At 43.2% G+C, this 13,704-nt stretch overlaps 1 protein-coding gene across 2 annotated transcripts; it reads right to left on the bottom strand.

The window, feature by feature from the left end:
- Positions 1 to 301: 301 nt before the first annotated feature.
- On the bottom strand, positions 302 to 11,195 carry KCNJ2 (potassium inwardly rectifying channel subfamily J member 2). Of its 2 annotated transcripts, none has more exons than XM_037069911.1 (2): positions 11,106 to 11,195; positions 302 to 5,221 (listed from the first exon to the last, which is right to left on the bottom strand). In XM_037069911.1, the coding sequence occupies exon 2, from the start codon at positions 5,001 to 5,003 to the stop codon at positions 3,720 to 3,722; it is 1,284 nt and encodes a 427-aa protein (XP_036925806.1). In that variant the 5' UTR covers positions 5,004 to 5,221; positions 11,106 to 11,195; the 3' UTR covers positions 302 to 3,719. The 2 variants fall into 2 exon arrangements, with proteins under 2 accessions (XP_036925806.1, XP_036925805.1); XM_037069910.1 differs by lacking the exon at positions 11,106 to 11,195 and adding an exon at positions 10,257 to 10,428.
- Between the last annotated feature and the right edge of the window lie 2,509 nt (positions 11,196 to 13,704).

The raw sequence follows: 13,704 nt of genomic DNA, 5'->3' as shown, positions 1-13,704 counted from the left end.
GCCCAAAGATCTTGCACCGCTTTGTTTTTCAACATTGAAGTTTTTATTTAGAAATAATAAAATAAGACATAATATATAAAAATATGTACAATCCATGGTTTGTGCAGTACAATAGGAAGACCGTAGATACAAAAGGACGGCGAATGGGAAGCTAATAACTAGCACGGTTGTACAAGGCTGGGTTTGTTCAACTCGCCGGAGGCCGGAGCTAAAACCCAACGTCACTGGAAAAGAGATTCTAGTCGGGAGAGTGCGTGGGGGCGGGGATGATTATGCAACACTTTGTTTTTTCACCTTAACATTAGTAGACACAGAGTGAAAAGGAACTCACTCTGCTTCTCAGGACAAGCTTCTTGCCTTTACTGCGTGGCTTATCATATAATATGAACTGACATTTGGTATTTGCAAGGGTAACAATTTGGGGGGGGGGATACAGCCCATGAAATAAACATCAAGGTTTGGGATGGGAGTGTGTAAGGACAAAAAGGAAGCGGAGGGAAAGAATAATTCATGAACAGACTGTTTCTTAAAGGTAAAACTTTCTCCAGGAATTTGGAAAAGACTACAGTGCTATAGTGCGACATTCTTTAAATGTCTGATTCAAGTATATGCTTAGAGGGATAGAAAACTATTCCTTTCTCAATAATCAAAATAGAATTCACTTTGTCTACATTTTATTTAAAAAATAGGATAACCAAGAATCTATGCCTCCTCCCAAAAATATAACGCCCAGCCAGATATGGGCAAAGAATTCTTTAAAAGGGAATAGGTCCTAAGTAAATTCAACGAGGGTTTGCTTACAATAGAGAAGCAACATGCATCCAGGGATAGACCCCAGACATTCACGGTGAGTCCCTTCAATCCGCATTCTAATGACATGTGTGTACTGATTAAGGAGACCTGGGCAGTAAGGACAAATGTTTCAAATGTTTTGAAGGTAAAATGCAGCAAAAAAAATATTGTGCATTACCTGTGTCGTGGCTCTTGACCAAAAAAAAAAAAAGCTTGTAACTGTTAAAATACTAATAACTAGAAAAAAGCTTTCAAAGGAACAGTCCATGCTGAAATAAATAACCGGAGAACGTAGCAATACAAACCTTATAAGGCTGGTATACACTTGCTAAAACCATGCTAACCGGTAGCATACAGGTACTAGCTCTCAGAAATTGCTGCACTGGCATTATACTTGCTATGGCAACTTTTTTCCCTTTACACACTTCTATTTACATTTGGCTTTAAATATGAAAATATCTGATAAACTTTATAAAATGTACACTTTAAAAACATAGCTTCTGCAAAATTTTCTTGAAAAACAAACAAACAAACAAACAAACCTGTGCACCAGAAGTTTTAGATTTTTTTTTTCTCTGTTTCAGAAAGAAGTTGAAAGATTTCCCTCCCTCATTCCTGGCCCCCCCACCCATGCCCGCCTCCTCTTCAGATATCTCTAGTCTTTTAAGTGGCAGCCTGTGTGTCTGGGAGAAGCCTTGTCTGCAGTCACCCCCACTCGCAACTCCATCTTCATTTCATTTACAGATCACGGAATACTCTTTGGTTTGATTCTTTTCCTTTGCAAAATATCAAACAGCGGCAGCGGAAGCCCCCGGTACCCTCTCACTATCGATGGCCGAACTGCTGCCTCTTGGGTCGATTCTCTTGTTCACTCAGTCCCAGGCCCTCCAGCTCTCTGCACAACTTCCCAAACCTGCCTTTCGATCTGAACTGCAAACAGCATCCACGTGCTTGACACCTCTGTCTCGGTTTCCGGGAATTTAACGCCACAGGTTTCAAACCCAAGGACCTGGAAGGCTGACAACAGCAGGTGCTTGTGACCTTATTGCAGGCACTGCATTTGGATATGGCTGCTCGAGACGCAGAGACCATCACAAACATCGATTCACAAAATACAGGATTCTAGAACAAGCTGTTTTTTAATGGCATACAGGGACATAATACCATGAGAGAGTTGGTTTTGAGACTCCAATTAAGAAGAAAAGTCAGTGACCCCAGAATTCACAGATAGGGTACTTCAGACTAAGAAAAAAGTATTAAGCTACAGTGGGGGGAAATTGTTCTTAGCAAGTCAGGCAGCCAGGCAGGATAGGATTCTGGGAAACAGTGTCCATAGTCACCCGCATGTGAGGGCCACAGGGGACAAGGATCAGCTCAGAGTCAGTCATTAGTGGGTGTCCATAAAGGAGAAATAACCCTTTTTGGCCATTATCTCCTTTCCTGGTGATTGTGTTATACTTTGTATGGCTCTTGTTGACCGTCAAATACTGAGACATTTTCATTCCTACCCTCTACCACTAAGTGATTTTCCTCTCCCTCCTGAATTCTGGAGCTGATGTACTACATCCAAAGAGGCTTGTCCGCATCTCGGCGCCTCCCCCACTTTGGCATTTCTCCAGACAGACTGATCAGAAGAACCAGCCCAGAGAGCCGGTGTGGCATCTTTTCTAAGGCAAAGTCCATCCGGAAATGTCCTGGGAGTCAGGGAAATGAATTCGACTGCAAAAGCTTAAACCAATTTACATTCCATGGTGGATGGCTCAGTTTTGAGGATACCGACTAAATTCAACCAAGCTCTTATCTTACGGAATAAATTTTGGAATGTGCAAAAAGGGAAAACCCAGAAAAATCTAAGAACATGTCCCCAACTCTCACCTTATGTGTTAGCCTCACCAGCACTACCTGACAGGAAAGGATGTTTTGATAGTGTGCATGTGTGTGAATGTCACTTCCCCTTTCTTCTTCCTCTTTTAATACAAAAGTTACATGAAAGAACAAAATTTAAAAAGCACTAGATGCTGTGTGTACAATGTCCTACTTTCTAGAGGGCAGTTCAGGTCTTGCTGAGGTTCAAAGTCGTTATTTCTTGATTCCAAGGAATCTTTTCTTCCCTTTTAGTATAAACTCCACTGTGCAAAAATGTGCATTATCTTTGGTATTTACTTTAGGTAGTCTGACTTAAAATTTGAGATAACCCATTAACATCATGAAGGAAAAAAAAAAACCAACCCGGAGGCTACCATTTGGCTAGTGTTACATAATGCTCTTATGTAACTGGAGAGAGAAAGAGAGAGAGACAGAGAGAGAGAGAGAAAGAGAGAGGGACAGAGAGAGAGAGACTCAATTCTAGCAAACAAATTACTGGCCTCGAAAAATCAGGCTCTCATGTTGGCAGCTAATAGCCAAATATTTGCCACTTTGAAGCACATATCAATCATGAGCTTTCAACAAAGTTCAATACTGACTTTTAAATTACACGAAGGAAAAACTACATTGCCACAAAAATACAATTTGTGTTCATGTAGTTTTCAGCAGCTTTTCAAGATTAAGGCAGAGTCTTGCCTTTGTTATGCCATTAAAAACATTCTTGTTCCCTAAAGAGAAGCATTCTGGATAAGTCACATACCCAACCAAGGCTTGCCTGCAAGTTCAAGTCTTGTAAAAACACAAAACAAAACACAAAACCCCCATAACTTATTCTACAACATGTATATGTGCCATCAGGTCATGGGGAGGCATGTTTAGTGCTTTCCGTTCATCTTTGAGCTTTAGTGTCTTTCTCTGAAACCACTGTGCTCGCCTCAGTCCCTGGTGGCCACTAGCCTTGACCCACCTCTTCACCAGTACCGTCGTCGGAATCACTGTTTCGGGCCTTTGACCACCAGACTGTGTTTTAACATAACTATTCCAGAGAAGGAATCAGTCAGTCATATCTCTGATTCTCGCCGTAAGGGCCTGGGCTCTAGAGGTACGCTTGCCTGGTTGTGAAGGTCAATGTCAGGGGGGGTGTCTGTACTTGTGCTTTCTGGAACGCCATTGTCACTGTCGTCTTCCTCTTTGCTCGTGAGGGCAACTTCATTTTCATAGCAAAATGAATTTGCATTTGAGAGGATATATTTCTTTTCTGCTAAGTCTCTGGCGCTGCAAAGGGGTGTGTTGGGTACTTCATAAGTCTTGTGGAACCTTGAATAGTCCACTTTGTAGTAATGCTTCTCTTCAAACAGGACAGGCTCATAGCGGTGGCCCCAAAGGATTTCATTTGCCAGGTACGAGCTACGGCACTGTGTCGTCATAGCCGTGGCTTCTACCATGCCTTCCAGTATCACGACAATTTCAAAGTCTGCGTTGTCAATGTCCTGTTTACTCAAGTCATACAAAGGGCTGTCTTCGTCGATTTCATGGACTATTGTGATTGGGGACACCAGAAATATGCGGTCAATTCCACTGTCAAAGCCAACATTGATGTCTATTTGATCCAGGGGGATATACTCCCCTTCCGAAGTAATTCTGGATTTGAGGAGCTGCGCTCGAACATGAGCTTCCACCAGGTGGCTTTTCCGAAGATTGCCCACTCGCCACATCAAACAGAGCTTGCCATCTCTCATGGCGATCACAGCATTGTTACTGAAGACAAGAGTCTCGTTTCTCTTCTTCGGTTTTGCCATCTTCGCCATGACTGCGCCGATGATAAAGGCGTCGATGATGCAGCCCACGATTGACTGGAACACCACCATGAACACAGCGATCGGGCACTCGTCTGTGACGCACCTGAAACCATAGCCTATGGTGGTCTGGGTCTCAATGGAGAAGAGGAAGGCGGCCGTGAAACTTTTGACCTCAGACACACAAGCTTTGCTCTCCTTTGCTGCATCCAGATCCCCATGGAGCAGAGCTATCAACCAAAATGCGCAGCCAAAAAATAGCCACGAGAGAACAAAAGCCAGGCAGAAGATAACCAGCATCCACCGCCAGCGAATGTCCACGCACGTGGTAAAGATGTCTGCGAGGTACCGTTGTCCCTTCTCACCCACGTTGATGAACTGAACATTGCAGTGCCCGTCTTTCTTCACAAAGCGGCTCCTGCACTGTTGGCGGGTGTGGACTTTGCTCTTCCCATTCCCAAAGCCATTTGCAACCGCCATGGTGGCCAGCTTCATGCCGTCTTCTTCCGAAGACACGATGCTATAGCGGTTGGTCCGCACACTGCCCATCGCTTCTGCCGTGGACTCCAGTGCTTCTGCTTTGGAAAACAGTCTGAGTTTTTGCAAAACCCTTTGGAGAAACAGTTTTGAATGCTCAGTGAAGACACACACCAAAAAAAAAAAAAAGGAGAGATGGGGGTCTCCAGGAGCCTTGAGGTTCTACCAAGGTCTTTCTACTGACATGCAGAGTTACTTTAGTAACTCAGCTGACATCCAGAGAACAGGTCCTGCCAAAAACAGAGAGAGCATTCATTACAAAAGAAGTCATTATTAAGGGCTCTGCTTCCTAAGGTAACACTCCCTAGCAAGACACAGAGTCAGATGTAGATAAATAAATATATACCCTATGTTGAACTACTGGGTTTTTAATTCTTTGTTCCATAAAAGATTTTTTAAAATTATACTTAAAAGCATTAAATCTTTAAACCCAGAAAAGTTAGTTGTTCATGATACTCTTTCCATGAAACTTTCAGGTTCCGTTTCTCCTATTATTTGCAAGCAATCTAAAATATTTTGTTGTATGGGTCTACAGCTCCCCTCTCATTCTCTTCTTTGGCTTTCTCTGCTTGCAAGGGTCCCGAGTTATGAAGCAGAAGAAAGACTTCCTAACTCCAAGGTTAATCCAAAACTCAATCCATGGAGATTCAAGAACTTGGACACATCTAGAGAACATTCCATACGAATGCAGAATGTTAGTATTTGAATTGCAGGTACACCATGGGAGAATATGACAAGGGTGAAATCAGAAGGCATAAGTTATTTTGTTTAAATGAGGAAACTGAGCAGACAAGTCCTTAAAATCATCTGAAATGGATCCCAATTTCTGGCAAACGTTTGGGTTGGCTTCCTCCTTCCGCACACTTCAAGCAGCCACTCTGCAGAAATACCTGATAGCATCTCTGTCAGTGCCAGTGATTCTGACTTGAAGACGCAAATTTGCTCTGGGGGAGAGAGCGTGCGATTCTGTTGCCTAGCAATCAGAGTGCTGAAAATTCTCTGGAGATGGGACTGCCATGTGTAATGACAGGCTCGGAAGTAAGCACCTTTGTGCCAAAGGACCAGGTCTTTAGTGGATTGAGATAAGGCAGGAACTCATTTCATGTGAGTCCAATTCTGTGTTTTCCCAAACAGAGGCAACTGTGTAGGAATAGATCATAAATGTCAGTCCGCTTACTTTCACTTCCAGGCACTGTTGTTTGCTGTATGTTCCTATGGAGAAGGCACTCACCTATACCTAATGTGAACAAACAATAGTTCTGTTTTCTACTCTTGCCTTATCCTATCCTAGCTAAAAAAAAAAACCAAAAAAAAAAAAAANTGCCTTATACTATCCTAGCCTAAAAAAAAAAAAAAAAAAAAAAACCTATCCATAGATTTTAACTTTTCTTCTCAGCTCCAAAGACACTAATTTCCCCCTACATGCATTAGCAAAAGCCTAAGTAAAAGGCAGTGGGTGTTTTTTTTTTATCAAAGATAAATTAATGCAGCATAGAATTAAAAAATAAAAGCGATTCTCCATATTTCAAGCAACCAAACCTATCCCCTGCATTAAAGGCAGACCAGGAACAACAGATAGAAAAAGGTCAGAAATCCGTTGAAGCCCTGATAGTGAGGACTGCACTTTTGCTTTCTCCCCCCCACCAAATCATAACAAAATTAAGCAGCCAACAAAAACCAACCTCAGCCACTCCGCCTGCAAACAAAAAAGCAAGTCATTTATCTGATTTTTGTTCACCCCCTCACAGAGAGGCAAGGTGCATTGTCTTTGAAAAATGCCTCGTTACAGTCTTTTCTCTTCTCCCTCCTCATCCAAGTTATTATGCAAGAATGTGCCCCGACACATTTTTCCTGAGATTAGTCATCTGTGAAAATTGCAATGTGTGTTACATTTTGGCAGCTTTTGACACCTAAATGATGCCCGATTTGAAAGTGTCTTTGAATTACTTTATAAAAAGAAGTTACTGTGCCTTCCCAGTCTTCCACCTGCTTCAATGTTTTGTCTGCTTCCCTAGGAAGTTTGTACTTGGACAAAAGAAACAAGACTCTTATTCCTCGGGGTTCTAGATCCTGGACACGCGCAAAGAACTTTCTAAACAGTGCTCACAGCTCATTTGACTCCCATGAAATTGCAAAGCATTTCTACACAAAACCAGATAGAGGTGAGGCATGACACCAAATGCAGGTGTATTTTTCCCAAACAAGAGTGAGGGAAAAGGCTTCACTTAAATAGTTCTTGTATCTTTGCATTCTGATGGACTTCAGCATTGTATAAACTGACACCAAGAAATTCCCTTTTCATGATTCAAAATAATCCTTTCTTCTGAGTTAGCATTAGGGACCATGAGTAGACAAGTAGACAGTCTCAAATTTCTTCTGACTTATTCCTGCGCTTTTTCAGATTATAAAGCATAACAACCACAGGAAATCTGAAGACTGAATTACGACTTTCCAAAAATCTTGACTCCAGGACATTAGCCTGAGTCCCACAAAACTGCACATGACCAGCCTCCTCTGAATGGCTTTCCACATTAAGACCCTTGAAAAGGGCCTGGATTGAGCGACTATTACTGCTTTGTTTCCATTGCTAATGACAGAATGTGTTCCACATGCAGAGCATCATTTACAAATTTTACCATTTCCACCTAGAAAGGGGAAAAGAGATTTTGGGGGGCAAAACGGAGACTTTTGCCACTTTGAATAGATGGGCTCCAAAACAGCTGTACATGTGTGCGTGCATTTAGACTTTCGTGGGGCTGATTACATAGCAAAATAGCAACTTACATAGCAAGTTGATACTAGAACCTGCCAAAGTCTGATAGGTCAATTGTTTTAATAGTCCACTATGAAAAGTGTCTTTCCTATTAACCTGCCCAAATGCCAAGTGGCTTTAGGCAAGTGGACAGCTTGCTTGCTCTTCTCTCACTGAAAATCACCAGTCCATGAGCATTTGGGAAAACTTCTATTGGTGACAGGGCTTCTAGGCAACTTGATTTCAGGGACAGATTCAACCTGATTTTTGGAGAAAGAATCGATTAAGAGGAGATAAGAACACTAAGTGAGGTGACTCCTTGATGGGAACAACCAAGAAGCATTGATATTTGATCAGATGAACAATGTGGGGATCCCCCTTTCAGCCCAAATACTGAAGGGCCTGGTGTAAGTTTAAAAGACACGCATCATCGTCTCACCCAGGCTATAACCAATGAGGTCGAAAATATTTCTGGGAAATGGAGAGGCTCCATGTGGTGCTGCTCATGGTAAGACTATTTATAGGCTGAGCCAAAATTAAGCATAAGCAATGGAAAAAAATAGTTCAGTGCTCAATCTTAGGTAGATGTTAAGGGACAAGGAGCTATGGGTTAAAAAAAAATGTCAAGGAGATAACATCATGAGTGACCCTAAATCATTTTTAGCATATAGGAAATATTTCCACTATGAATGATAAAAAATGTCATTGTGAACATTAAAGAAGAATGAATGTGTCCCATAGTATGTTCATGGTGTGCTGGAAAAGAAAGTTTCTCACTAAGGGTGAGAGCTAGGTAGCACAAGCGAGGTCGTGTGCTGGGCTTAGCGAGAGGTCTGCTAATGAGTGTTCAGAGCAGCTATTCCCCAGCTGACGCCATATAGACCAGCCTGGTGTGCTCTGGGCACATGTTGCTATGCGAGCGCAACTGCGAGCAAAGCAACCTCTTAGAAGCTCAGTAAACAGAAGGAAGGGGGAGGGGAAACAAGGAAAGGGAAGGGGATACCCATTTACCTACGTGGTCACCACAACACTGACAATCAACAAGGCACGCAGCATCCCCCAGCACACACAACCGCTGGAAAATATACGTTATGTGGTAAACAAAAAAATACGCTAAAATAAAGAAAAACTTAAAGCAGCCAATCTGTTCAGGTGAAGACATGGTCCACCTTTCAAGCTACTCAAAAGTCAAACAAGGACTCTGCTGCTAACTGCAGATTCAACAACTGGGGAGTCTCATGGAAGTGGAAATACTGTGGGTTCCTTTTCATGAAAAATTCACAAGACTTTAGAACAAATATTCCTAGGGACACCAGTAACATGAAATAAAGCGCTCCCAAAACATGAGGGGGGAGGGCGAAAGGCAAAGTGAAATGACCTTGACCCCAACTCCCACCCCTCCCACAGTCCTTGAAGTTACACCTTTTATCCCTGAGCATAGAGATTTTTCCAGATAATGGCAAATATAAATAAAACACAGGGGATGAGGGTGGAAGGAGCAAGAAAAACTAACAAGTGCATGCTGATAATACAGCAGACATACAGCAGTGATTGGTGAGAGAAAATCTGACAGCCTATAGGTTATTAATGTGAAAAACGTGATAAAAAGCAATATACATTCTTTGCATATCCAAAACACATTTTCAAATCAAGTCTTATTTCCTAAGCGGTAAATTCAGAGTTTGCAAAAATCCCCAGGGTTCACAGCCATATCCTGGTTATCGTCCTACTGATACATTTACCCAGGCACAAACATTTCCTATCTCTATTTTTTTTCCAATTGTCACGATGAGTCTGTGTTATGATGCAATCTTTTTTGCAGAAAATGTCGTTTCCACCACTAAGCTCCCTAGAAACCATGCTGTCTTCAACGTAGGTGTTAGTACCATTAAGGATTATAAGTCGCTTAGGGGAGAGCGACATAATGGTGTGAAAGTTTTTCCAGTCTTTAGGCGCAATTCCAACTCGAGCTCCTGCTCTCTTCCTCCCCAAAGCAACTTTGAGACGCTTGCTCTGTTTCGAACTCGACGCTACACTTGAAGCCATGACAAAGAAAAAAAAAAGCCAAGGATCAAGAGAACTGAGGAGTACCAAGGTCTGCCAAGGTTTGAGACCAGTACTCTGCATATACACTGTCTGCCCCTTCCCTTTTCTTCATTAGAGTGAGAGTCAAAGTAAACTTCCCTCGCCCTTGTCTCCAAACTCAGTATCTCGCTACAGCTGGTGCATTGGAAGTTATGAGCACAAACAGATGCTGCAGAGAAATGTTTCTATTGCTCAACTGTTCCAAGCATGTCTCAGTATTTTTAGATCTGGGGATGTTCTGGTGCGTACACAAACTCTATAGGCATGATCTGGGACTCGGGAGCTTCGAGCGCTACTGCAGCATGACAGCTGGGCACCCCTGGAGCAGCGGGGCAGGGTCGAGTCGGGAATGGCAGCCCGAGTCCACTCCCCAGGACACACAAGCAGCGAGACAGAAGGAGGAAAAGAAAATACACAGCAGCCCTTACCTGTTGCTGGAGCAGGAGCATAAGGACATGGAGTGGAAGTTGGGGGACACAGAGTCATGTAAGATCCAGTAGTTTGTAAGAGCCAGTGAGCCAAAGCAAACCAGAATTCCCAAAACTCAGCTTGCCGGCGCCGGGGAAGACTGCGCGCTGGCCAGGGCTCCAGTGCGCTCTGCAATATCCTGGGCTCTTTTGAGCCGGCCCACGAGATACCGGCCTGCCTGGCTCCGCCCCCCGGCTGCTGCGGGCCAATCGCAGCCGGCCTGGCCGCGCGTCGGGCCCAGAGACAGCAGCAGGGAGGGGAGGATGCTACACCCGTGGCCCTGGGCTCTGCCAACTAGGAGAACCTGCTGCGGCTTCCACCGCCTCCAGCCTCCGAGCCCGGTCCAGGAGTCAGACCCCGGCTGGGCAGGAGGAGCTTGCGCTCCATCTTGGACAGCAGCAGGTGGAAAGCTCCGCTTCCGGGGTTTGGCCGCTACCTAAAATTGCAGCCTGGCCTTAGGCAGAGTTTCCTACCCTTCTCGGAGCCCCACACTTCCCTTTTTTCTATCCTCTGTAGCCAATGCGCCGTGCGTGTTTCTCGAGGGGCCTGAGAAGTGCTGGTGCCAGTGCCAGTGCCAGGGCGAAACGTCTGCAGCTAGGGAGGATTGCCTTTCAACCCGGGTGCGCCCCCCTTCCTCCCACGCTCCCCGAATCCTGTGCAGAACCTGCATTACGCGGAGAAGCCGCAAATTAAATGAGGAAAGGGACCGCGACTGTAGCACAGGAACCCAGCTGGATTTAGACGCGCGCAAGTGTTGCAAGTGCAAAGGCGCTGGGCTCTTTCTTCCCCACCATTCGCGAATTACTTACACAGCACCCAGACGTCTCCAAAGGGTGAACGACTTCTTCCCTCTCTCGTTCTCCTCCCCTCAATCTCTTTCTCCACCACCACGGCACGCTCTGCTGATCTAAAATTGGAGCAATTAGAGAGTAATGAATTCTCTGGAACAGCAACTCCTACAGACACTCACGCTTTGCCCCTGCATCAGCTCCTTCCAAGCCCTCATTTCCAGCAACAAGGCAATAGCGTGTAGACCCTTTTGAAAACCTCTGTTAAGTTCGATGTTAACTGGGTCTGGGTACTGGAACTTCGCAGATTTGTGTATGTGTGTGTGAACTACATAATGCATGCATAATATATTTAGTAATCTTTTCCTAACATCGAGTTTGAAATGCGTGTGTGTGATTAATGTTAACTTCCTCAAGTGATCAAATTTGTCTTTCGTACAGTTTATTACTCCTCTAAAAGGCCTCTTAGAGTCGCCAAACTACTTCAACAATCTAGTTCTTATTCTGGGCGGCACAGCCCGGGTACATTTGTGTTCAGAGAGAGAGGTGAAACGCACTTTACAAGGGAATGGTCTGCGCCTGCTGTGCTCCCCTCTGAGCCTCATACCCTCACATGGCCTCTAGGAGGTGCTGGTGAAATATGCTTAGGTTTTGAAGATACGTACTTAATCCTGCGTTAGCGTGTGCCTGTTTTCCTAGCACTGAACAAAATATTGAAATTAAAAGGGTGTGGAGTAGTTTATGCACGCGGTGTCACTGCTCTGATAGCCAAATGCATTTCTGTTCCATTCCACTTGTTGAGATTACGCAGCCTGCAAGCCCTGTTACCAACTGTCTGGCCTTTTAAAGCCCTGTACGAGGGAATGATGCCTCACACGAGGGAGGTCTATCTTAACGTTTATTTATTAAGTCGTGTGTTGTTTATAAACAGCCTGAATGAACTCTGCAAAATAGATGGATGTCTAGGAATCCAGGCTGTAGCCCGAAGCTAAAAGAACCTGGAGACAGACAAGCTAACTCTAGTTAGCCTAAGGACAGAGGATGAGTTACAGCTGATTCCTCTGAGACAACCTTCTTCTGAAATGTGTTTTCTGTTGGATTGCTTCTAAGAAACAGGTGGGAGAGGTCTGATTAATTCCTTAAAACGTGTTAAGCCTAAATGGAAAGAGGAAATTAATCATTATATACATTCTCTTCTTTTATTATGATTCAATTGTGTATCTGTAGAGGGCTAAGAATTTTCCAAACCATATGAATTCAAAGAGGCGACACTTTTTATTTCCAGCTGCTTCTGAACATCAGTCATCCAGAAGAAAATGCCATTTCTCTGAAACTTGGATTGAAGTGGATTTACCTTCATATTCTACTGTAAATAAACTGAATGTACCACAGGCCAAAGTAGTTTTATATGGTAGGAAAATCTTTAAAGAAAGGAACACCAAGGTATAAGGTTATGGTTGGTGGTATATATTTAGGTATGGGAGGAGGGGTGAATAAAAAATCTAGTCTTTTTCATTGACATTCCTCTCACTCTCCCATGGACTTATTCCTTGAAGTAGAAAGTTGGGGAACATTGGATTCTTTTAACAAGCAGCTTCCTAATCTCAATAAAAATTTTTACCCAATTTAGCTACATAAAGAACTATGAAAGATAAATTCAGTGAGTAAGTGAAATTTTGTAAATGCATCACAGCATTGTTTAATTTCATTGCTTCGTCTTACAAAGGAAAAAATATAAATGTGTATTTTAATTAATAAGTGACTTTTCCCTCTGTCCCCATTAGGAAAAGTCTCGTGTTCCAATGCAATCAATGCTCGCATAAATATACTTTTTGGAGCGATGTGTGATGTAGATTTCTCAAGTCAGAGTGCATCTCTTTTGGCTGAATCGGTCTTTGTTTAGCAAAAATTCCCATTAGTTTTGGACACCAAGGCAGTTGGGTGCTGGGATCCATCTGTGGATTAAATTTTTCCGAGGAAATGACAATTATGCTATTACTGATTCCCTCTATGGCAACCACCTATGAGAGCCAAATATTAGTCACCGTCTAGATCTGTAATCTGATTGTGAGTGGTTGTGTGACGCAGATGGTCATTGTCCCACTAGGAACACAGATCTCTCCTTTGTACTTATATGAAGATCTCCAGCAATTAGGTATAGCTTCAGGCTTCCATTAACCACATATGCAACCAATTTCACAATGGTGAGAGGTGAAAAACTCCTGTCCTTTGCATCTACTAGGTATTAAGAACCACTTATTCAGCTTCACGGCAATAATTAATAGTCATAATAAATGTCAGACTGACTTGAAATGTAGACAGGATGAGTTTGCAATCTGCTGCTGTGTGGACAAGCCACCTACTACAGTATTTTAAGGCCCCAAATATATTCTCATCTATTAGAAAACAGTTTTGGCAATGTCACTTATGGCACTAGCAAGATTTAGTTTTCATATTAAAGTCAATAAATGTATTTATTGACTGTAAATGTCGAGTAGCTACTTTGTAATTTAGCTACATGCTAGTTTAGGGCATGGGAGCCGTAAGAGCACTAGGAGAAACAATTGCTTCCCATTAATGATTCACAATCTCCAGTCGAGCAGACAAGCAATGCACCCGT

This window comes from Sturnira hondurensis, unplaced genomic scaffold (genome assembly GCF_014824575.4).
Source record: "Sturnira hondurensis isolate 20B ecotype Veracruz unplaced genomic scaffold, ASM1482457v3 Scaffold0018728, whole genome shotgun sequence".
NCBI lineage: Eukaryota > Metazoa > Chordata > Mammalia > Chiroptera > Phyllostomidae > Sturnira > Sturnira hondurensis.
This window is presented reverse-complemented; position numbering and strand designations above follow the sequence as displayed.